This window comes from Cucurbita pepo, chromosome 4 (genome assembly GCF_057944985.1).
Source record: "Cucurbita pepo subsp. pepo isolate OVF chromosome 4, ASM5794498v1, whole genome shotgun sequence".
Taxonomy (NCBI): domain Eukaryota; kingdom Viridiplantae; phylum Streptophyta; class Magnoliopsida; order Cucurbitales; family Cucurbitaceae; genus Cucurbita; species Cucurbita pepo.
In genome coordinates this window covers 1,981,188-2,003,583 of record NC_141801.1, presented here as the reverse complement: position 1 = coordinate 2,003,583, position 22,396 = coordinate 1,981,188, and the positions used below count along the sequence as shown (strand labels likewise).

The window sequence follows — 22,396 nt, the reverse complement described above, 5'->3', positions numbered from 1 at the left end:
AGCAATTGACTTAAACTGTTTCTAACTAAAGAATATTTCCTCCAAAGGATCGGTTCGAGTTTTTTTTTTTAATTTCGGTTTGCACTCTTAGATAATCCATTACCTTTTGGGGAGTGTTTGACTTAGGATTCAATAAATTCTAAAGTTTGAAGACATTTAGGTCTATATCTTTATTGGTTTGTGATCTATAAATACATCCTAAATTAGATTTGCAATGAGAAACGTCACAATTTTGAACAAGCAAACCCACATTTAAATGTGGTTTCAATTTCATAAATATAGACTTATAAATCCAATCTAGAGCTAAACAACTCCATGAGATTTAATTCTTACAAAAGCTTAGCCAACTGAAGCATAAATTTCTTCCTATCAATGGAGTTAGTAGCATTCATATTCATAATGTATAATCATCAAACCTCTATGATCATGATTTTCCAAAACCAGCAGCCACCTTCTTCCTTGTTCTAAGGTTCTCTATTCTTTCCGGGCTTGGTAATCCAGTTCTATCTTCGTACTTCTTTTCTAAGGCCTGCATCAAAAGTAAATAAACAACAACTTCACCTCAATTCATTTTCAAAGTTACGAAGTAATCAGTTCGAAAGAAAATAAACCTCTCGGTACGAGAGCATACGCCATATATCTTTCTAACAAATCGACGTACCACAAATTATCTTTTACACGAGCGAATCAGACCCTATCCACAATCTAATAGGACTTCTCGTGCTAATATTCACTTCTTAAGAAGTTTGTTCATACCGATAAATGTTAATTTTCTTTCCAGAAGACCGATTAAGAACATATACTTCGGGCTAGTTTGCATGCAGTTCAACTAGTCAGGATGTTAAACATTAGTAGGTGACGATCGTGACTTGAATTCATTCCTTCTAGACCCTCTATGGACCATTGGACCGACCCATTGTGGTGCAATCAGAACGATATTAATCATGAATAAGAATACGTCGCTCCCTATAGTAAAAAGGGTTTTCTTTGGATCATAAATAAGATGAAAAAACAATGTGTAGGAGGTCACTCACTTGTAGCTGAGGGCGAATGGTATCAAGTACTTCATCTGTCATTCTGTCAAAGAACAAAACTCCCTGCAAATTTAACAGTACTCTTAGAGAAAATGTGAGCTAAGCCAATGCCGGTAGATATTATAACACGGGATCCCGACCAACCTAATCATGCACTGCTAGAATTCCATTGAGTAACGTTACCGAAAACAGAGACCGTGAGGAAGAATGTGTGTGACACGGTTAGATTACACATGGTAAATATTAAAGTATTGATAGAATTAAATTTATCACAATCCATCATCTTAAGCTTTTGAATTCAATTGAGTTGAATGGTGATCATAACTTAAGCTTAAATTAATTAAAAAAACCTGCAAATGATCAAATTCATGCTGGAACACTCTTGCAGGAAGCCCCGACAAGTTGACCATGAACCTCGTACCACTGATGTCTCGCGCATCGATCTTAACCGATTCTGGTCTCTGCAATTACAAGAGAATGAGCTAGCCTCATCACAAACACAACTCAAAGAATAAGAAGCAGAATTTGTTAGCTAGAAATTGTGTCCTTAAAAGCAAGCAACATTTCACAACTAGAGAAACTATATTAAAATTTCGAAAAACAACTGGTTGACCTATCTAGTATTATGTACGTATTAAAGTATAAGTTTAGTCCCTAAAGTATCGAGGAGTGTCTAATATGTTTCTAAACTTTAACATGTTTCAAATAGTTGTATCATAAGTCCTTGAACATTCACTTTCAAATAAGCCCATCACCCATCTCTAAGAGGTCAAAGATCTATCAGATACAATTGAAAGTTTAGAATTTAAGCCAAAGTAACAAACTATCAACACGATACACGAGAACAAATCTATCTTTTGCAGGCTTTGGCTGAAAATATACTAAATAGTTAGCCAATTGGAATTCAAATTAGCCAAGAAAACATCATATTAAGTTCAGAAAAGGCTATGCAACACCATCCTTAATGAACACTAAACTAGAAAGTAGGCATGAGCCAAGAACCAGTAGTCAACAGTACCTGTACATCAGCATATATCCTGGGGAATGATAGGCAACCTTCATTAAAGAGTACAGTTTTCTTGGAATATCTGTAAACTTTTGGGTTCACAAGAACAATTTCCTCCCCTTCACCGCGTTCACCGACTGGATTGAATACCATCAGTTGAACATTGACTCCCACTTGAGGAGCTGAGAGCCCAATGCCATCGGTTCTGTAGACAATGAAGCCAACAAGTATTGTTCACTTTCCTGTAAATACCAAGTTTATAATGGCCCTAACTCAGAACTCATCATTGATGCAGAGTAACAAGAACTTGAACTATCATCACCTGACCATGAACAGATTCAACTTATTTAACTATAAAGATGTCCTAGCCTATTTAGTTGCTTCAGTCTAGTGTCGACTTTAGCTGTCCTACTCGGAGTTTCCGTCAAGAATATCTGAGGTGGGGATTTGAACTACTGACATTTTGGTCAAGTTACAGTATCTCGACCAATTGAGTTATCATCATTGATCCATAGTAACAAGAACTTGAACTATCATTGATCACCTACAGATTCAACTTATTTAACTATAAAGATTTAATAAGTCCTAGCCTACTTAGTTGCTTCAGTCTAGTACCGACTTTAGCCATCCTACCCGGAACTTCCATCAACAATATCTGTGGTGGGGATTTGAACTACTGACATTTGGTCAAGTTATAGTATCTCGACCAATTGAGTTATCATCATTGATGCATAGTAACAAGAAGTTGAACTATCATTGATCACCTGACCATGAACAGATTCAACTTATTTAACTATAAAGATTTAGTATGTCCTAGCCTACTTAGTTGCTTCGGTCTAGTACCGTCTTCAGCCATCCTACCCGGAGTTTTCGTCAACAATATCTGAGGTGGGGATTTGAACTACTGACCTTTTAATCAAGTTACATTATCTCAACCAATTGAGTTATCATCATTGATGCATGGTAAGAAGAACTTGAACTATCATTGATCACCTGACCATGAACATATTCAACTTATTTAACCATAAAGATGCTTCAGTCTAGTACCGACTTTAGCCGTCCTACCCGGAGTTTCCATCAACAATATTGGAGGCGGGGATTTGAACTACTGACCTTTTGGTCAAGTTACGGTATCTCGACCAATTGAGTTATACTAACCTTTTGGAGTTTCTATATTCAAACCTACTATTTGCTCCCTATTTAGTGTTCAGAGTTTACATGTCTCAGCCTGTGCTAATTTCTGAGCACACATGTGAATTTAGTTCTTACATATGGAAATAACCAATCCAGAAACTTACTTGTACATTACATCAAACATTTCCTGCACTAACTTCTTCAGATTATCATCAAATGAATCAATACGCTTATTCTTTGCTCTGAGTATTGGGTCCGGATATTCCACAATTTGGAGCGGCGCCTCAAATTCAAGATCAGCAGCTAAAAAACCACAATCGTATTAGCTAAACTACACAAACCAATGCGAAAAGTTGAAGAAAAGAGATAGCACAAACAAGTTGCGAACGATATTCGAGGTTTCAGCTTACACGAAGCTACATCGTCTTCTTTTGTCGAGAAGCCTCGTTTGGCCTGCGCGTAAACCAGAGTCGTCGGAGGTCTGAACTTACTTGAATTGGATAATAACTCGCCTGTTGAGGAAAAACGGCTCAGCGGGCGGAGAACGGCGGGAAGAGCCGACCGGCGGGATAAAGTTGGAAGAAGAGCGTGAGGGAGAGAAAGGTGCAATCGAGCAGTGTAAGCCATGGCCGCCTGGAAATGGCCGGAATGGCCGCCGACAATGGACCGGTGAGGAGCAGACCTGAGCCAAGGGACGTCAATTGAATAACGATCTCACAAGCTATTGCGGATGTGAGAAAGCCATGGTGCAATAATGTAATTTTGCTGAAGATTAGGGAAACAATGAGAAATAATCTAGGGGTTGAATTGCAAAGTCTAGAAATTAGTGAGACAAAAATGGAAGAACGAGATAATAGAAGGGCACTAATGCAAATTTGAAGAATGGACAATGTGATGTCCCACGGTTGGGGAGGAGAACAAGATACTCTTTATTAAGGTGTGAAAACCTTCCCGAAATACGTTTTAAAGCCTTGAGGGGAAGCCTGAAAGTGAAGGTCTAAAAGAACAATATCTGCTAGCGGTGGATCTGGGCCGAAAATGGTAGACACGAGGCAGGGAAAGCCAAAAGAGGACAATATCTGCTAGTGGCGGATCTAGGCCGAAGGGGGTAAACACAAGGCAGGGAAAGCCTAAATAAGACAATATCTGCTAGCGGTGGATCTGGGTCGAAGGGAGACACGAGGCGATGTGCGGACGCTGGGCCCAAAAGGGGATGGATTTGGTGGGGTCCCACATCGATTGGAGGAAGGAAAGAGTGCCAGCAAAGACACTTGGGCATGGATTGTGATGTCCCACATTAGTTGGGGAGGAGAACAAAATACCGGACATTGGCTCGGAGAACAAAATACTATTTATAAGGGTGTGGAAACCTTCCCTTAGCAAAGGCCCTTAAGGGTGGATTTGGGCCGTTACAATTAGGGTTAGTTTCGTAGTACGAATTTTAATTATATTTCTTCTATTATTTTCTATTTTTTTGTACTCTTTTAGTATATTTATTTTGATACTATTGTTTATATTTGGCTACGTTAAAATTATTCGATACAAAATTAAATTTTTTTCTTGCACTTTATTTCTCAATTTCTTAACTGTTTCGCTTGAAATGCTCGGGATTTAAACTCGAGAGACTAAAAGTGTCTATTTTTAAAAATTTTAGAAAACGATATCAATTTAAGCATAGTTCAGCAGATAAGACATTAACTATTATTATAAACGATAATAATTTGATCTTCCTCTCTATAATTATAATTATCGAGCTAAAAATATTGAATTAAATATTATAAAAATTAAATCTGTAATTTAGCACTATATATATATATATATATATATATATATATATATATATAACCAAGTTGTAATTTGTAATTTAGCCAAACATATAATTTAACCAATAAATTTTAATAAATAAATAAATAAATAATTCTGAAGCCAATATAAGAAACGGAGAAAGAATCGCGGTACGATCTTGTTGCCCCTTTTCCCTTCAGATCTGTCTCCTGAAGGCCCCGAATTCGAGAGGTAATCTACTTTGGCTCCATTTTTCTTCAATCTTCAATCTTCAACTTTCAAGTTCAATTCTGTAGGATCTCCCTGGAAGATATCGATCGTTCTTAAATCTTTACGGATTTATTTTATTCATTTGCTGGGTACATTGCTGTTGTTTATTCTTGTTGATCTTCCTCGTTGTTTGGATATGTATTGCTCATTCTTTTTGTTTGAATTTTATGTCTGCTATAATGGAAATTACCCTGGATTAGTTTGAATTTCTCATTGTTTGATTTAAATGTCATCAGGAGGGTCAAAGTATTGTGGTAAAATGAATATTTATGATGTTTGTTTGTAGTCGTGTGCTATTTAGGTCGCTGTTTTCTGTTTATGATGATCATTAGGATTTTGTAGTGGAAGATCTTTTAAATCTGTTTCAATGCATGCTGAATTTGTTTTTGAGATGTTTGATTTTCTAATTTTGAATGTTATCGCTTGCCAGTTCTTTGATTGTTTCTCTTAGAGGGAAGTAGAAATGGGGTTGACCTTCACGAAGCTCTTCGGCAGGCTCTTTTCTAAGAAAGAGATGCGGATTTTGATGGTGGGTCTTGATGCTGCTGGTAAGACCACGATCCTGTACAAGCTAAAGCTCGGAGAAATTGTTACCACCATCCCCACTATTGGTAAGTCTCTATTGATGAAACACAGAATTGGTTGCAACTTTTTTGAATTTCTTCTCTAGGTCCTTGGCATGTTGAGGATTGTTGGGAGGGAGTCCCACGTTGGCTAATTTAGAGGATAATCATGGATTTATAAGTAAGGAATACATCTCCATTGGTATGGGGCCCTTTGGGGCCTAAAGCAAATCCTTAAGAGCTTATGCTCAAAGTGGACAATATCAGACCATTGTGGAGTGTGATTACTAACATGTTACCAGAGTTGTGCCCTTAATTTAGCCATGTCAATAGAATCTTCAAGTGCGAACAAAGAAGTTGCTAGTCTCGAAGGTGTCGTCAAAAGTGACTTATGTATCGAACAAAAGGTGTACTTTGTTTGAGGGCTCCAGAGAAAGGAGTCGAGCAGTCGAGCCTCGATTAAAGGGAGGCTCTATGGTGTACTTTGTTCAATGGAAGGATTGTTGAGGATTGTTGGGAGGGAGTCCCACATTGGCTAATTTAGAGGATGATCATGAGTTTATAAGTAAGGAATACATCTCCATTGGTATGAGGCCTTTTGGGGAAGCCCAAAGCAAACCCATGAGATCTTATGCTCAAGGTGGACAATATCATACCATTGCGGAGATCCGTAATTCCTAACATGACATTGTTGTTGAGAATTTTTAACAGAGAGGGGATTTAAGTGGCAAAGTTAGATAAAAAGTACTGCACAATGTTAAACATCCTCGCTTAGGGTACAGAGCACATTCTTTAATTTCTGTAACTGTCTTCACCTCTCTTTAACGAGGACCTGTGAAGGTCTGTTTATTTTTTTGAGGTACCCCCACCGCTACGCATCATCCTTTTATAGCTTGCCAGCAGATAATATTTCGACCTTTTTGATCAGTCCTCGTGAGAGCTGTAAGATTGTTCTTTCTCTTGCTGCTGATCTCCTCAACGATCTTTGAAGACGAGCCCCGAGTTCGATATTTTCTCTATCCCAAACATCTGTTTTTCATTCGATTAGTCCTGAAAGTTTTGGTGTTTCCAAGATTGAACTGCCGTTTAAAAATGTGTCTTGTATCTAATCCATGTCCCAAGGCGAGCTGAAGCTGGTAGAAATTTGAGAGGTATCCCTTTTTACCCATAAAGCCAACTGAGAAGAACTGATGTTCGATTCCTCTCTCAACACTTGAAGGAGTAAACATCATTGGAAAAACCTCAAACTTTCTAACTGCCATAGTTCAGATCCCCGAGTGCTAGGGAGAGAACGTGAGCATCTTTTTGCATTGTTGCAGTAGTTAATAGGGACATTTCTTCTTGGAATTCTTTCATTGGGGCTTAACATAAATTGGATCTCTGTAATGGAAAAAGGGGGATATTTCAAATGATGTTGTAGTTCAAATAGTTCAAGTGACGTCTTTCTTCAAAGCATTAGAATTATTGCATGAGGATCTTCACGAAACCATTGTGTAAATTTTACCAATATATCTGTCGATTCTTTTCTTCAGGATTTAATGTGGAGACTGTAGAGTACAAGAACATCAGCTTTACCGTCTGGGATGTTGGTGGTCAGGACAAGGTGTGCATCTCTCTCTCTTCCCTTCCCCTGTATGTGTGAGGCAAGCTGTGTTCTTTTTATTAAACTAAAGAGAAATAGTTATTTTATCTGGAAATTAGCCTTCCCTGTTTTTATATTCTGTGATGTACATAAGTGGTCGATTTAATCGTCAACTTGCAGTCTTTTTTTAATTTTTTTTACTATTGGTAATCTAGAGCGTGTGAAGTTTGAAACCTTTAGTTTGAGTTGTGTGTCCATGTCCAACTTGCGTCTGATACTCCAACACTTGTTGGACATGTTATAGATACTTGTTAAGCATGATAAGTATGTATCATTTACTAGCTGAACAAATTGAATATGAGTTTGTCACTTGATGGGCACATGTCCAATTAGCATAATAAAAACATGTCAAATTTGACAAAAAATTATTAGATACATGAACTGAAGTGCTCAAAATTTTATTTATTTACAAGAATTATATGTGAAGACAAATGAATGCCACACTTTTAAGTAATTATGCGTCATTTTAGGCCTTTGTTTGTACTTTATATGCTCATTAGAAGAAAAAAAGTTGTTCAGAATTGTTATGATTCTTAATGTTTGACTATGGTTTTTCTTTTCAAAAAGATCCGTCCACTTTGGAGGCACTATTTCCAGAATACACAGGGCCTTATTTTTGTTGTGGATAGCAATGATAGGGACCGAGTTGTCGAGGCAAGAGATGAGTTGCACAGGATGTTGAATGAGGTATATTAGTACCTGTTTACTGTGATGGTCTATTGCTATTTGTACTTCGTTCTTATTGTAGCTTTATTCATCAATTGATTGGCTCTACTTATTAATTGTTAACTTTATCTCTCAAGGTGGAGTGGATAGAGTTTTTTAGTAACGGCATAGCAGCATAGTAGCTCATAGAGTTTTAAAGCCCTTTTCTTCCATTTATGAGTCTTGTCTGATAGTGGTATTTTACATTCTAATGATTGCAGGATGAGCTTAGAGATGCTGTTTTGCTTGTATTTGCAAACAAGCAAGATCTTCCTAATGCCATGAATGCTGCAGAAATAACTGACAAGCTTGGTCTTCACTCTCTTCGTCAGCGCCACTGGTAAATTATTTGCTTTTGTCTCGTGTGGATATCTCATCGATTAGATCTGGTGGGCAGTATTATTTCTCTTGTTAATACCTGTAACATTAACTGAAAGTGTACTTGAAGATAGTCGAAACTCACGTTTATTGATATGTTTTTCATAGTCAACTACTTGACCTTTTACGTGAGATCACACATCGGTTGGAGAGAGGAACGAAGCATTCCTTATAAAGGTGTAGAAACCTCTCCCTAACATACGCGTTTTAAAACCGTGAGACTGTTGGTGATACGTAATGGGCCAAAACAGACAATAATTGCTAGCGGTGGCCTTGGACTGTCACAAATAGTATCAGAGCCAGGCACCAAGCGGTGTGTTAGTGGGACGCGGGGCCCTGCTCAAGGAGAGTGGATTTTGAGATCCCACATCATTTGGAGAAGAGACCGAAGCATTCCTTTATAAGGGTGTGGAAACCTCTCCCTTACAGACGCGTTTTAAGCCCGTGAGGCTGACGGTGATACGTAACGTGCCAAAGCAGACAATATCTGCTTACAGTGGTCTTGAGCTGTTACATTTTATTATCCCGAAGTTGGAAAAGTGAAATGGTCAAAATGTTGCTCGAACGGTAGAAAGTTAAGATAAATGTCTTTTAAGTTTAATCAAAGTTGCTTGCGCTCTATTAATATATTCATTCTACATTGTGCTTTGTTCCAGGTACATTCAGAGCACATGCGCGACATCTGGAGAGGGGCTGTACGAAGGTCTAGACTGGCTTTCCAACAACATTGCTAGCAAGGTAACTGCTTCTTGTATTAGATCTAAAACACAATTGTTTTGCTGGGTTCTGAGTTTCTTTGCATTAGCTTCTAGTTTCTTGACCATTTCTTGTTCTCTTCTAATTGAACTAACAAACAAAATGTATATTTGATTCTTATCTTTCCCTCTTTTAACTTGTTGAATTCCCTTACAAATCAGGGTTGAAGCGGTAAATGATCTGATGGTCGTTCAAATTCCCGCGCCCTTCTTTGGCTAGTTTGTTTATCTCGCCCTCAAGAGTCCTCATCCTTCTAGTACCCATAGTTTCGTTTGATTTAAGAGATAGTTTTAGTTGGGAAACATTTGACTACACTTTAAATTTCACTCCAAGTTGTTAATTGCTGCTTTAAGCGTATACTTCTTGGCTCCTCGAAATGCATTATTGTACTGCTTTCGTATCGTTTAATATCAAGCCAATCTTTTTATCTGATCGATATGATTATGAAATGTAATTGTGAGTATGTCACAATTGATATGGATCATTACACATAAACAATACTATACATTAAACATATTCCAAAATGGTGTTTAAAAATATTAAAATTTCATATTTATTTAAGACTCAAATCCATTTATATACTTAACCTTACATTAATGATTGTATCGATTATTTGCATTGTATCAATTATTTGAATTTAATTTTTGAGCTAAGGTTTGAATTTAAACCATTCTTGAATGATTTTAAAATTGAGAGTCTAAATTGATTCATTTATCATATTTGGGAGTTTAATCGATAGAATTACAAGTTTTCATGTTCGTGAACTAATGTTTTTCAACTAGAAAAATATAAACCGATACATTCATGATTTTTTTTTTTTTTTTCCCCACTTTTTACTTTTTGATATCTATATTTTATAATGACTATTTTGGTACATATACATTCGATTGTTTTGGACAAAACACCCATACAAATTCGTAAATTTTTTTAACAGAACATTATGACAATATTTCAAGAGAGTTAAAAAAGTTGATACTATAGGGGAGGTCCCGCAGAAAAGTAGAAAAGCACGGTTCTTATTAGAGAGAGAGGCGCTTTCACATCTTCTTAACCCGAAATGGCAAATGACTGGAGAGAGGAAAGGTTCCTTTTTTTAGGGTACCCTCGGGAACAGATCTAGTGGAGACGGGGTGGAGCCTGTAGCTTAGAGGATTAGAGCACGTGGCTACGAACCACGGTGTTGGGGATTCGAATCCCATAAATCAAAAGATACTTTTTTATATATTCGTTTATCTTCTTGAAGAACAAACATCGAGCACTAAACCCAAATCTAATGTCTATACAAAGTTGTTAATTCAAGAGAGAAGGATAGAGTTTGGTGTATTAAATCAAGAGTATAGTCATCAAAGCATTGGTCCCAACATAGTGTTCTATAAAAAGCACTTCTTCCATTTAGCTTTCCTTTTAAGTGATTAATATTTGTGTAATATAATTGGAAAAAAAAAAATTAAAGAAAAAGGAATAATCAATAAATGAGTGGCTAATACTCGCTTGGATTTAAACAAGTTAGAAATTTTGTCTTTTAATTTAAATTATTATTTTAGACTAACCCTAAAGCATGTGGATGTTATTTTCTCGAGTTATACGATCGAGGATACGTCTACGTTCAGAAGATCGAGAAGGATCTGATCGTGTCGTTTTTTCTTGACTCACTTCCTGTTTCCTCAACGATAGCGCTCCACTGTTGAGATTAAAAATCTTTATTTTCAACAATTAAAATATTCATCGATATGTCAATATATTTAAAAATCGAAGGATTAGATATTAGTACTTTTAACGAACTTTTTTTAATTTAATAATGTCTCAATATTAGTTTTCAGCTTGAACTTTCTTTTATTACTCTCGAAACTTCTTCATTACGTTGTATGTGATGAAGAAACAATTAATAACGTCAAAAAGTCTAGCCACAAATGATATAAGCATGCATATGGTAATAACCTCGAGCCGGTCTAGGGTTTTAGAGAGTCGGATTTCCCAAGACAACATAAACATGCATGTAATAACAAACTTGAGTCGAACTAGGGTTTTAGAGAGTCGGGTCATTACGAAAAAATCTAACCATAAATGACATAAACGTGCATATGGTAATGAACTTGAGTCAAATAGTAGATACAAGGCGATTGTGCGTTAAAATTAAACAATATGAGAGGTAATAATTTTTCGATAATGAAATGAATAAAAAAAAAACTCACAATAATAAATATTTATATACGAGAGGTAATTTAGAGTAATGCCGAGCAAAGCTAACGTAACATTGCGTAGCTGTAATGAGGAACGAGTCTATTTATTTACACGTTTCTTTCCCAATATTTAGTCAACTGGAATTCTGAAAGGAAAGATTCTGTGCATCGACTCGATGATCATTAGCTCGAGAAGCTTATTTTTTTTATGAGTAGTAGGTCATTCTTCTCGATTCGACCCTTGTTCTTTTAAAAAGCAAGAATCGAGCTAGAACCCTAATTTGGAGTTACAAACTTTATTCATTTCTCCACTTCAATGAAGAATCTAAAAAAGAGAAAGGAAAATGCGTAGAAGAATTCAATTATTCTTACAATTCATATTTATATTTCACACGAATATATCAATCCATGTGCTCGGAACCCTAATTTTTCCATCGCACTCGTATGTTTCTAGGACACACGTGCAAAACCATGCAAAAGAAGGCTAATGTTTACAAAATATCTGGGTAATATTGTAATTATTGTGATATAAGCATAAGTCGAGCAATTAAGTATTATGACTTTTTTAAAGACAGTAATATGAATACATTATCGCATGGAAGACGTTAACTGAATAGGATCAAGGGTACTAAACGAGTACGACTAGCCTTCTTTGGTTGGTCATGTATCAAGGGTACTACACGAGTATGACTGACCTTCTTTGACTAGCCGTGTATTAAGGGTACTAAACGAGTACGACTGACCTTCTTTGGCTAACCTTGTATCAAGGGTACTAAACAAGTACGACCAACCTTCTTTGGTTGGTCTTGTATCAACGGTACTACACGAGTACGACCGACCTTCTTTGGCTGACGTTGTATCAAGGGTACTACACGAGTATGATTGACCTTCTTTGGCTAACCCTGTATCGAGGGTACTAAACAAGTACGATCAACCCTTCTTTTGTTGGTTCTGTATCAAGGGTACTAAACGAGTACGATTGACCTTCTTTGGTTTGCCCTATATCAAGGGTACTAAACGAGTACGACTGGCCTTCTTTGGCTAACCCTGTATCAAGGGTACTAAACGGGTACGACTGACCCTCTTTGGTTGGTTCTATATCAAGGGTACTACACGAGTACAACTGGCCTTCTTTGGCTGGCCCTGTATCAAGAGTACTAAACGAGTATGACTGACCTTCTTTAGCTAACCCTGTATCAAGGGTACTAAACGAGTACGACCAACCTTCTTGAGTTGGTCCTGTATCAAGGGGACTAAACGAGTACAACTGGCCTTCTTCGGCTAGCCCTGTATTAAGGGTACTAAATGAGTACGTCTGACCTTCTTTGGCTAACCCTGTATCAAGGGTACTAAACGAGTACGACCGACCTTCTTTGGTTGGTCCTGTATCAAAGGTACTACACGAGTACAACTGACCTTCTTTGACTAACCCTGTATCAAGGGTGTTAAACGAGTACGACCGGCCTTCTTTGGCTAGTCCTATATCAAGGTTACTACACAAGTACAACTAATCTTCTTTGGCCAGCCTTGTATTAAGGGTACTAAACGAGTACGATCGACCTTCTTTAGTTCGCCCCGTCCCTTTGCAACGAGGGTAACTCGTACGTACCTTTTCCTTCCGTTTGGCCTCTCTATAAAACCCTAGCTACCATCATGATCTTATCAACTCTCTCTCTCTCTTTCTCTCTCTAAAATGGATAGAAAAGCATGCAACTCAGCCGAAGGTGTGGTGGAGGTTAGGAAAGGGCCATGGACTATGGAAGAAGACTTGATTCTCATCAACTACATAGCCAATCATGGTGAAGGTGTTTGGAACTCTCTTGCTCTATCAGCTGGTAACAATCAAAATCTCTCTCTCTCTCAAATTTTCTCAAAAACCCTAATTTTGATAGTTTCCGCCCTTCTTTCCCGAACCCGATCATTCCAGGTCTAAAACGTAACGGGAAGAGCTGTCGACTCCGGTGGCTGAACTACCTCCATCCCAACGTTCGACGAGGCAACATCACCTCAGATGAACAACTACTGATCATGGAACTACACGCCAAATGAGGAAACAAGTAAGATTTTATGTACGTAAATACAGATCTTCATACATAACAGGACTATAATCAATATAACTCAATAAAAAAATCGAAATCAACTGATATAAATTTTGTATTCTCGATTAAGAGGTCAAACCTTCGAATCCTCGATGTTACATATCGTTGAAACTAAGATATAGAAATATTCTTATCGAGAAAGAAGATTGATCATATATTTCTTTCTCCAATCGCCCGACCGAGATTTTGGAGTCTCGTTAGAGGCTTAGCCGAGGAAGAATATTAGGGCTTCCGTGGCCACGACAACACGTTTCTTTTCAAATTCTCCTTTTTATGCACGTTTTTAATGATTTTTTTTATTTTATTTTAAAATTTCTATAAGTTACTTGAGAAAATTGAAAGAAAAAGAAATGATTTTGCATGGTATATACATACATATGCATATATATATATATATCTATTATTATTATTATTATTATTATTTTATTATTATTATTATTATTATTATTATTATTACTTTGTATTGAAAAAAGAAATAAATATTACAAGCTTGTTTGGCAATTATTTTATATTCCAAAACAATTATTTTCTTAAAAGTGTTTTGATTTTAAATTAAAATTTACAAAAATTAGTTCTTAAAAATATTTCTTTCGTTAATTTCTTATTTTTCTTAAATATTTAAAAGTTTATCTTTAAAATGAAAACAAAAAATATGAAGAAATGACAGCTATTTATTTAATTCTTTATTTTCAGTAAAAATAAAATATTTATTTATTTATTTTCAAATATTATTTTAAATATTGGAATAATTTTATTTTTCATTATTTAAACTTAATCCAATCCTTTAATTATTTAACAGAAATTAAATTATATTAAAATTTAAACATTAAATTATATATTTTGAAATTAAAAAAAAAAAAAAAAAACCATTTGAAGAAATCTACCTGTGATTCAGCATTGTGTTCTCAGCTTCGAAACTTGAGATTGAATATTCTACAAATTCTTTTAAAATATTGGGATTTTTTTAGTCCTTTAAATACATGAAATCCTACGTGGCGGAGCTTGATTTTCAGCCATTCAACATGACCAATCAAATTTAACCCACAAATTTTTTCTTTAAAAAAAGAAAAAAAAACTCGAATTTTGGTGGCCCTAAACGAAACACATCATCTAACCCTACGTGGGGAACGAAACATTTCTTATAACAGTGTGGAAACTTCTCCTTAGTGGAGCGTTTTAAAACCTAGAGGGCAAGGTCGGAAAGAAAAGCCTAAAAAGAACAATATATGATAGCGGTGTGGTTGAGTTATTACAAATGACATCAGAGCCCGTCACCGGAATAGGGCTAGACCCTCACCATAGCAGACATGTTCTAAAACCTTGAGAGGAAGCTCAAAGAGGACAATATATTCTGCGGATGGTGCGAGACACTGGTTGAAGTAGGGCTAGACCTTGACCATAGCATACGTGTTTTACAACTTTGAGGGAAAGCCCAGAGAGGATAATATATTCTACTAACAGTGAACTTTGGCTGTTACATCTAACAAGATACGGTTATAATATATTTCAAAAAAAGTCGAAGAAGTAAACAAACGGGTTCCTTTTATCTCATTCCATATGATCATCTTTCCAGGTGGTCGAAAATAGCAAAGCATCTCCCGGGAAGGACGGATAACGAGATAAAGAACTACTGGAGGACGAGAATCCAAAAGCACGTAAAGCAAGAGTATCATCGCTTCAACGCTCGACAAACGAGCTCAAAAGCAACGTCTCGTGATCATAATCAAGTGAATGAAGAAGCTCCAAGTTCTTACACAATGGATCCAATAATGGAAACCTATTCTCCTCCAAATTACACTCAAAATCTTGATGCCTTCTCATTGCCTTTGCTCCCAATTGATCATTCCAATCAAAATTATTGGAGCATGGAGGATCTATGGTCTATGCAACTTCTCAACCAATAAAAATTAATTAATTAATTAATTAATTAAAATAAATTACGGGTATTATTTGAATAAAGCATATAAATATTCTCGAAAATGACGAGTATCATTTTCGTCTCGATGTATATCACTGTTTATCGTGACTTGTAATATCCGTTATATTGTATTGGTTTATTGTATAGCTATCATGTTTTGATTTGTTTAAATTGATATCAACCGAGACTTTCAGGTATAACTTCAATTATTTTTAGGTTTAAATTTCACTTCGGTCCTTCAATTTTAACGTTTGTTCCATTTTTGCCCCTAAACTTTAAAAATTTTCATTTTGATCTTAAACTTTTAAAATGTCTATTTTTTATCTCATAATTTTTTAAAAAATAACCCGCATAATTTCTAATTATGACCAAAATATATATATATTTTTAATTATATTTAAGTTTAGGGACTAAATAGATATTTTCAAATAAATGTCGTAGGGACTGAAATAAAAAAAATTTGAAAGCTCAGCAATCAAAATGATTATTAAACCTTAGAAACGATTCAAACATTTGAGTCATTGGAGATAGTCTCGATACTTAACGCATTTCGGGGAGAACCAGCTAGCTTTGGATTCGAGTGACATTTCACCTCTAACCACAACTCATCCGTTGATTCTTCAACATCAGTCGGTTCGGACCTCCACTTAGTTTCACCCAAGGTTCATCCTGGTCATGGATAGATCACCCAGGTTCGGGTTCATAAGTAGTGACAATTGCCACATGAAAACTCGCTTTTGTTATGGCTCCGGTGGGTTCCCTTAACCAATTTCTTAACCATGGTTAGGTTAGGATATATATATATATATATATATATATACCAATTTCTTTATTACCAAATAATTTTAAAAATTATTATTTTTGTTTTTAATTTCTAATTAAATGAAGCTTATAATTATTTACCAAACAAAAAACACGAGAAATTGACACGTAATACATAATTCTTGTCGAACAAATGAAACCCTTTTTACACATCCTATGCTCTTAGCATTTTCATTCAACCTTAAGAGATCGACATTAGCCTAACTCTTGTATTCCTCAGTTTAAAGCAAACGTCTTTCACATGTCGTTCGGTATATTCTCGTCCACTCGTTTTAACATGTTATCACATGTCGAGCGTCGAGTCTTACATACCTTTCTCTCGCTCTCTATCTCTCCTTTGATAACAACACTGATCGTCCACTCATTTTAACATGTTATCACATGTCGAGCATCGTAGTCGTACTTATCCTTCTCTCGTTCACTATTCCTCCTTTGATAGCAACACCGACATGTCGATATCGTAGTGACTGTAGTTTGGCTAATAGTCGTTTGTACGTTACAGAAAGAATGATGGTGGTATTGTAGTGACACTCGTTCTAATTCGACCTAAAAACTTAAGCTCGTGAATATGAAATTGATTAGTCTCACGATGCCCAACACGTGAAATGTTAAATTATTTGGATTTGAACACACGATCGCTTGCTATATGATATCAAGTTTAATCACTACAACTAGATCCTTATAAGTTTAAGTTGATTCTTAGATATGCTCATTTACCCTCTAGGGTCGGGGTTCCGTGGGGACCTTCTTAGAAGGGGGTAATGAATCCTCATTTAAACGAAAAATGGAGAGGGAGAAGGGACAGTGTAATAGCCCAAGCACACCGCTAGTAGATATTGTCCACTTTGGCCCATTACGTAGCGTTCGTCAGCCTCATGGTTTTAAAACGTGTCTACTAGGGAGAGGTTTCCACAAACTTATAAGGAATGATTCGTTCCTCTCTCCAATCGATGTGAGACCTAACAATCTATCCCCCTTGGGGCTCAGCGTCTTCGCTGGCACACTGTCCGATGTCTGGCTCTGATACCATTTGTAACAGCCCAAGCCCACAGTTATCAGATGTTGTCCGCTTTGGCCCATTACCTAGCGTTCGTCAGCAGCATGGTTTTAAAACGCGTCTACTAGGGAGAGGTTTCTACAATCTTATAAGGAATGATTCGTTTTCCTCTCCAACCGATGTGGGACCTCACAATCTATCCCCATTGGGGTCCAGCATCCTCGCTGGCACACCGTTAGATGTTTGGCTCTGATACCATTTGTAACAGCCTAAGCCTACAGCTAGTAGATATTGTCCGCTTTGGCCCATTACCTAGCGTTCGTCAGCCTCATGGTTTTAAAACGCGTCTACTAGGGAGAGGTTTCCACAATCTTATAAAAAATGATTCGTTTCCCTCTCCAACCGATGTGGGACCTCAAAATTTATCCCCATTGGGGTCCAACGTCCTCGCTGGCACACCGTCCGATGTCTGGCTCTGATACCACTTGTAACAGCCCAAGCCCACAGCTAGTAGATATTGTCCACTTTGGCCCATTACGTAGTGTTCGTCAGCCTCATGGTTTTAAAACGCATCTACTAACGAGAGGTTTCCACAACCTTATAAGGAATGATTTGTTTCCCTCTCCAACCGATGTGGGACCTTACAATCTATCCCCATTGGGGTCCAACATCCTCGCTGGCATACCGTCAGATATCTGGCTCTGATACCATTTGTAATAGCCCAAGTCCACCCCTAGCAGATATTGTCCGCTTTGGCTCATTACCTAGCTTTCATCAGTCTCATGGTTTTAAAACGCGTCTACTAGGGAGAGGTTTCCACAACCTTATAAGAAATGATTTGTTCTCCTCTCTAACCGATGTGAGACCTCACAATCTATCCCCCTTGAGGCCCAGCGTCCTTGCCGGCACACCGTCCGATATCTGGCTCTGATTCCATTTGTAACAGCCCAAGCCCACCGCTAGCAGATATTGTTCGCTTTAGCCCATTACGTATCGTCGTTAGCCTCACGGTTTTGAAACATGTCTATTAGGAAGAGGTTTCCACAACCTTAAAAGGAATGTCTCGTTCCCCTCTCTAACTAATGTGGGACCTCACAAACAGATTCCTCCCAATCCCCATTTCCGCCCTCGACCCCACACAAATGTAATCTTCTCGAACATCTAAACGACAACCCCGACAAAGTTTAGGTACAAAATGTTAGGTAGAAAGGATAATAATGGTAGGTATCAATTTAATTTAGGGAGTACCAAACTTTGAACTTTAGCATCCAAGTCCTAAATAAGAAGTTCGTTATTTCATGCACTATCCTTTATAAGAACCACTCATTTTTCTTTATCATCACATGTTTTTTATGCTAAAAGAATAAAATTTATTAAGATTATTCAAATCCAATTCTCATCCCATGTGAAATTTGAATAACTCTCACATGTTCGGTCGTGAAATCGAAACCCTAATTAGTCAGCCTTCTCGAATTCGTTTGTTACTTAAACCCGAGCATTTCAAAAGAAACTGATCTATGGTTACCCCAATCTCCAAGCTCGGATGCTAACATGAGAGGCTCGAGAAGTAGATTATTATAGAAAAATAAGGTGGAAACTCTTTCCAAAATGATTATGGCGTACGTGAGAAATATACCGAGAACTCATAGAACTCGTGTTTTGAGGCTATGCTAAATTTTTAACACTCATACCTAATTTGTAAGTCTCGATATTAATACGAACTCTCATCACGTCGAGTATAGTAGAGAAAAGATATTCATGGGGTAGAAAAAAACAATTGTAGCTTTTATTGGATTTCATACACGGGGATGTAGTTCAAACAGTAGAGCACTCGCTTAACATGTGAGAGGTATAGGAATCGATACCCTACATCTCCAAAATCAACTATTACATGCATTAAAGTATTTTAAACCCAATTTATTTTCATGATTTTGAACTAACCTAACTTTGGACGATGGCGGGTAGTTATCGAACTCGAATAACGTGAACCAGCGTCGCTCAAGCGAAGGACATATGGCATCATGCTATGCACGTGTTATAACTCGGATAACTCCACACGAGGGCGTTTGGTCCAATCATGGTGAAGGGAGGGCCCCAATTGGTAGAAAAAAAGCGTCCATCTATTAAAATAAAAAGGGTTGAGGAAGTAAAATGTCTTCTTATTTGTTGGGTTAGTAGGATATAAAAATAAAATAAATCGAAATATTTAATAGGAAAATTAATGTATAAGCCATATCTAGAAATCTATCCTCTAAAATTTGGGCCCAAATCGGTCCACCCGAAACCAAAATTGGGCTGAAAAGGTCGGCCCAGTTATTAAATTTTTATATAATAAAATAATGTTAAGAAATGAATAAAAAGGGCATTTGGTCTTGTGGTATGATTCTCGCTTTGGGTGCGAGAGGTCCCGAGTTCGATTCTCGGAATGCCCCGTTTTTCAATTTTAGTACTATTTTAATACCACTAATACCCTCTGTCTTAAACTCTCTCTACCAAATACTCTGGGGTAATGATGTTTGAAACATAAGGGCATTTGGTCTAGTGGTATGATTCTTGCTTTGGGTGCAAGAGGTCCCGAGTTCGATTCTCGGAATGCCCCTTCAATTTGAATTTTGTTTCATAATTACTATGTTTATACCAATAATTCTCTCGGTTGCAAACTCTCTCTCCCAAATTGTCTCAAGGATAATTTTGTTTGAAATGTCGCAGACTAGGACATGTCGTTGATTCTTGTTTGGTACGAAAGGTCGAGTTTGATTCTCTGCCCCTTCTTCTATCTTATTTCTTAATTACTATTTTGATACCAATAATATCCTCTACTGCAAACTCTCTCTACCAAAGTGTCTCAAGGGTAATTTTGTTGAAATTAGAAGGGCATTTGGTCTAGTGGTATGATTCTCGCTTTGGGTACGAGAGGTCTCGAGTTTGATTCTCAAAATGCCCCTTCTATTTTATTTCTTAACTACTATTTTGATACCAATAATACCCTCTGCCGCAAACTCTCTATCAAATTGTCTCGAGGGTAATTTTGTCAAAAATAGAAGGGCATTTGGTGTAATGGTATGATTCTCGCTTCGGGTGTGAGAGGTCCCGAGTTTGATTCTTGGAATGCCCCTTTTATCTATTTTTTTTTCTAAAGACTATTTTGATACCAATAATACCCTCTGCCGCAAACTCTCTCTATCAAAGTGTATCAAGGGTAATTTTGTCAAAAATAGAAGGGTATTTGGTCTAATGGTATGATTCTCGCTTCGGGTGCAAGAGGTCCCGAGTTCGATTCTCGGAATGCCCCTTTATCTATTTCTTTTTCTAATGACTACTTTTATACAAAAAATACACTTTGCTGCAAACTCTCTCTACCAAAGTGTCTCAAGGGTAATTTTGTCAAAAATAGAAGGGCATTTGGTCTAGTGGTATGATTCTCGCTTCGGGTGTGAGAGGTCCCGGGTTTGAATGCCCCTTTATTATCTATTTCTTTTTCTAATGACTACTTTTATACCAAAAATACCCTTTGCCGCAAGCTCTCTCTACCAAAGTGTCTAAGGGTAATTTTGGAAAAAATAAAAGAGCATTTGGTCTAGTGGTATGATTATTGCTTCGGGTGCTAGAGGCCTTTATCTCGATTCTGGGAATGACCCTTTTTCTATTTTTCTTCTTAATTATTATTTTTATACCAATAATACCCTCTGCCGTAATGTCTCTCCGAAGGGTAATTTCGTCACAAATAGAATTCAAAACTTTCGCCTTCCATTTGTTGGGATCACAGAACTGCAACATTATCCTATCATCGCATCTTCAGTTTCTCTCTCTACAAAAATGGCTTCCACTCTCTCCACCGCTTCTCTCCAATTCCCATCTTGTTCTTCATCTTCTTTTCCACCAAAATTTTCTCATTCCCCAAAATCCAAATCTCTCCATTTCCCCTCTTCATTATCCTCCTCCAATCTCTCTCTTCGCCTCGTTCATCTCCGCCCACTTTCCGCAACCGCCGTGCCGGAAAAAGTTACAGAAATCGGAGATGTCATATCAAAATTAACGCTCGAAGAAGCTCGAATCCTCGTTGATTACCTCCAAGACAAGCTCGGCGTTTCCGCTGCCGCATTCACCCCTGCCGCCGTCGACGTCGCTTCCGGACCTGCCGGAGGAGACGATGCGGCCGCTGCCGTCGAGGAGAAGACGGAGTTCGATGTTGTTATAGAGGATGTGCCGAGTAATGCGAGGATTGCTGTGATTAAGGCTGTTAGGGCTTTGACGAGCTTGGCGTTGAAGGAGGCGAAGGAACTGATTGAAGGTTTGCCGAAGAAGTTTAAAGAAGGAATTTCGAAGGAAGATGCAGAAGATGCGAAGAAACAGCTCGAAGAGGCTGGTGCGAAGATCGCTATCGTTTGATTTCGTGGCTGGTTAGTTTCTTGAATCCTTAAAGTTTACTTACAATTTAGGCATTCTTATGGAACTAGATTATTCTTTTGATTATGAACTGATGATGAATTTAGTTGATATTCTGTTAATGAATTCCTCATTGTTCTTGGATTTGTGCCTTCAATTCGCCGTTGCTGTAGCTTGCTCATAATGTGTTTGTTAAATTGTTAACTAGAAGCTTTGCTTAGGCGTTCTGGTGATCTTAGTGATGGGGTTTTTTGTTCATTTGTTCATTTGTTCATTTGTTCATTGATGTTCTGTCGATGAACGCTCTGTTTTTCCTGAATTTGTGCGTCGAATTCGCCATTGCTGAAGCTCTGACATGTTCTGTTCGTGGATTTTCTTGCTCATAACGTGTTTGATAAAATGCCAAGAAGAATTTTTGTTGTGTCCAAGAAGAATTTTAGCTATGAATTGACATTTTTAGATTCATTTTTTCTTCTTAGTATGGTTGTGATACTCATTATCTCTCGGCCGAAGTAATCTTAGTCTCGCCCATCTCGCCCATTTAGTCCTCTTTTGTCCTCACTTGTAACGGAATCGAGGAAACTCGTAAATAAACACTCTCCTATTAAGAGAGATAAGATAAGTCCGACTAAGTCTAATTTTTCTTAATTCTAAAACTACTGCAACACTAATTTTCTTCTAAAATCTAATAGACCATTCAAAATTTTAGGTTTTGGGTGGG

At 37.2% G+C, this 22,396-nt stretch overlaps 4 protein-coding genes, 1 long non-coding RNA gene and 3 other non-coding genes across 9 annotated transcripts; 6 read left to right on the top strand and 2 right to left on the bottom strand.

Moving 5' to 3' along the window:
- Window positions 1-230: 230 nt before the first annotated feature.
- Window positions 231-3,935, bottom strand: PDF1B (peptide deformylase 1B). Its single transcript, XM_023674741.2, has 6 exons — window positions 3,585-3,935; window positions 3,339-3,477; window positions 2,053-2,245; window positions 1,385-1,495; window positions 1,035-1,097; window positions 231-529 (listed from the first exon to the last, which is right to left on the bottom strand). The coding sequence occupies exons 1-6, from the start codon at window positions 3,799-3,801 to the stop codon at window positions 425-427; spliced, it is 828 nt and encodes a 275-aa protein (XP_023530509.2). The 5' UTR covers window positions 3,802-3,935; the 3' UTR covers window positions 231-424.
- A 1,125-nt stretch (window positions 3,936-5,060) lies between these two features.
- On the top strand, window positions 5,061-9,705 carry LOC111793048 (ADP-ribosylation factor 1). Of its 2 annotated transcripts, none has more exons than XM_023674739.2 (7): window positions 5,061-5,190; window positions 5,660-5,840; window positions 7,325-7,395; window positions 8,002-8,121; window positions 8,361-8,479; window positions 9,174-9,255; window positions 9,435-9,705. In XM_023674739.2, exons 2-7 carry the CDS (start codon window positions 5,693-5,695, stop codon window positions 9,438-9,440), a joined length of 546 nt encoding a protein of 181 aa, XP_023530507.1. In that variant the 5' UTR covers window positions 5,061-5,190; window positions 5,660-5,692; the 3' UTR covers window positions 9,441-9,705. The 2 variants fall into 2 exon arrangements, with proteins under 2 accessions (XP_023530507.1, XP_023530508.1); XM_023674740.2 differs by lacking the exon at window positions 5,061-5,190 and adding an exon at window positions 5,197-5,318.
- A 2,277-nt stretch (window positions 9,706-11,982) lies between these two features.
- Window positions 11,983-14,631, bottom strand: LOC147792774 (uncharacterized). Its single transcript, XR_015420807.1, has 2 exons — window positions 14,437-14,631; window positions 11,983-13,487 (listed from the first exon to the last, which is right to left on the bottom strand). It is a non-coding gene; the product is annotated as an uncharacterized LOC147792774 (long non-coding RNA).
- Window positions 13,147-15,698, top strand: LOC111793965 (MYB-like transcription factor EOBII). The gene is given in 3 exon segments (XM_023676058.2): window positions 13,147-13,288; window positions 13,381-13,510; window positions 15,126-15,698. Coding segments are annotated over 3 exon segments (603 nt in total). The 3' UTR covers window positions 15,457-15,698.
- A 3,951-nt stretch (window positions 15,699-19,649) lies between these two features.
- Window positions 19,650-19,721, top strand: TRNAP-UGG (transfer RNA proline (anticodon UGG)). The gene has a single exon. It is a non-coding gene; the product is annotated as a tRNA-Pro (tRNA).
- A 95-nt stretch (window positions 19,722-19,816) lies between these two features.
- TRNAP-UGG (transfer RNA proline (anticodon UGG)) lies at window positions 19,817-19,888 on the top strand. The gene has a single exon. It is a non-coding gene; the product is annotated as a tRNA-Pro (tRNA).
- Window positions 19,889-20,509: 621 nt separating this feature from the next.
- Window positions 20,510-20,581, top strand: TRNAP-CGG (transfer RNA proline (anticodon CGG)). The gene has a single exon. It is a non-coding gene; the product is annotated as a tRNA-Pro (tRNA).
- Window positions 20,582-21,048: 467 nt separating this feature from the next.
- On the top strand, window positions 21,049-21,819 carry LOC111792560 (large ribosomal subunit protein bL12c-like). Its single transcript, XM_023674066.2, has one exon. The coding sequence runs from the start codon at window positions 21,106-21,108 to the stop codon at window positions 21,676-21,678; it is 573 nt and encodes a 190-aa protein (XP_023529834.2). The 5' UTR covers window positions 21,049-21,105; the 3' UTR covers window positions 21,679-21,819.
- Window positions 21,820-22,396: the final 577 nt, after the last annotated feature.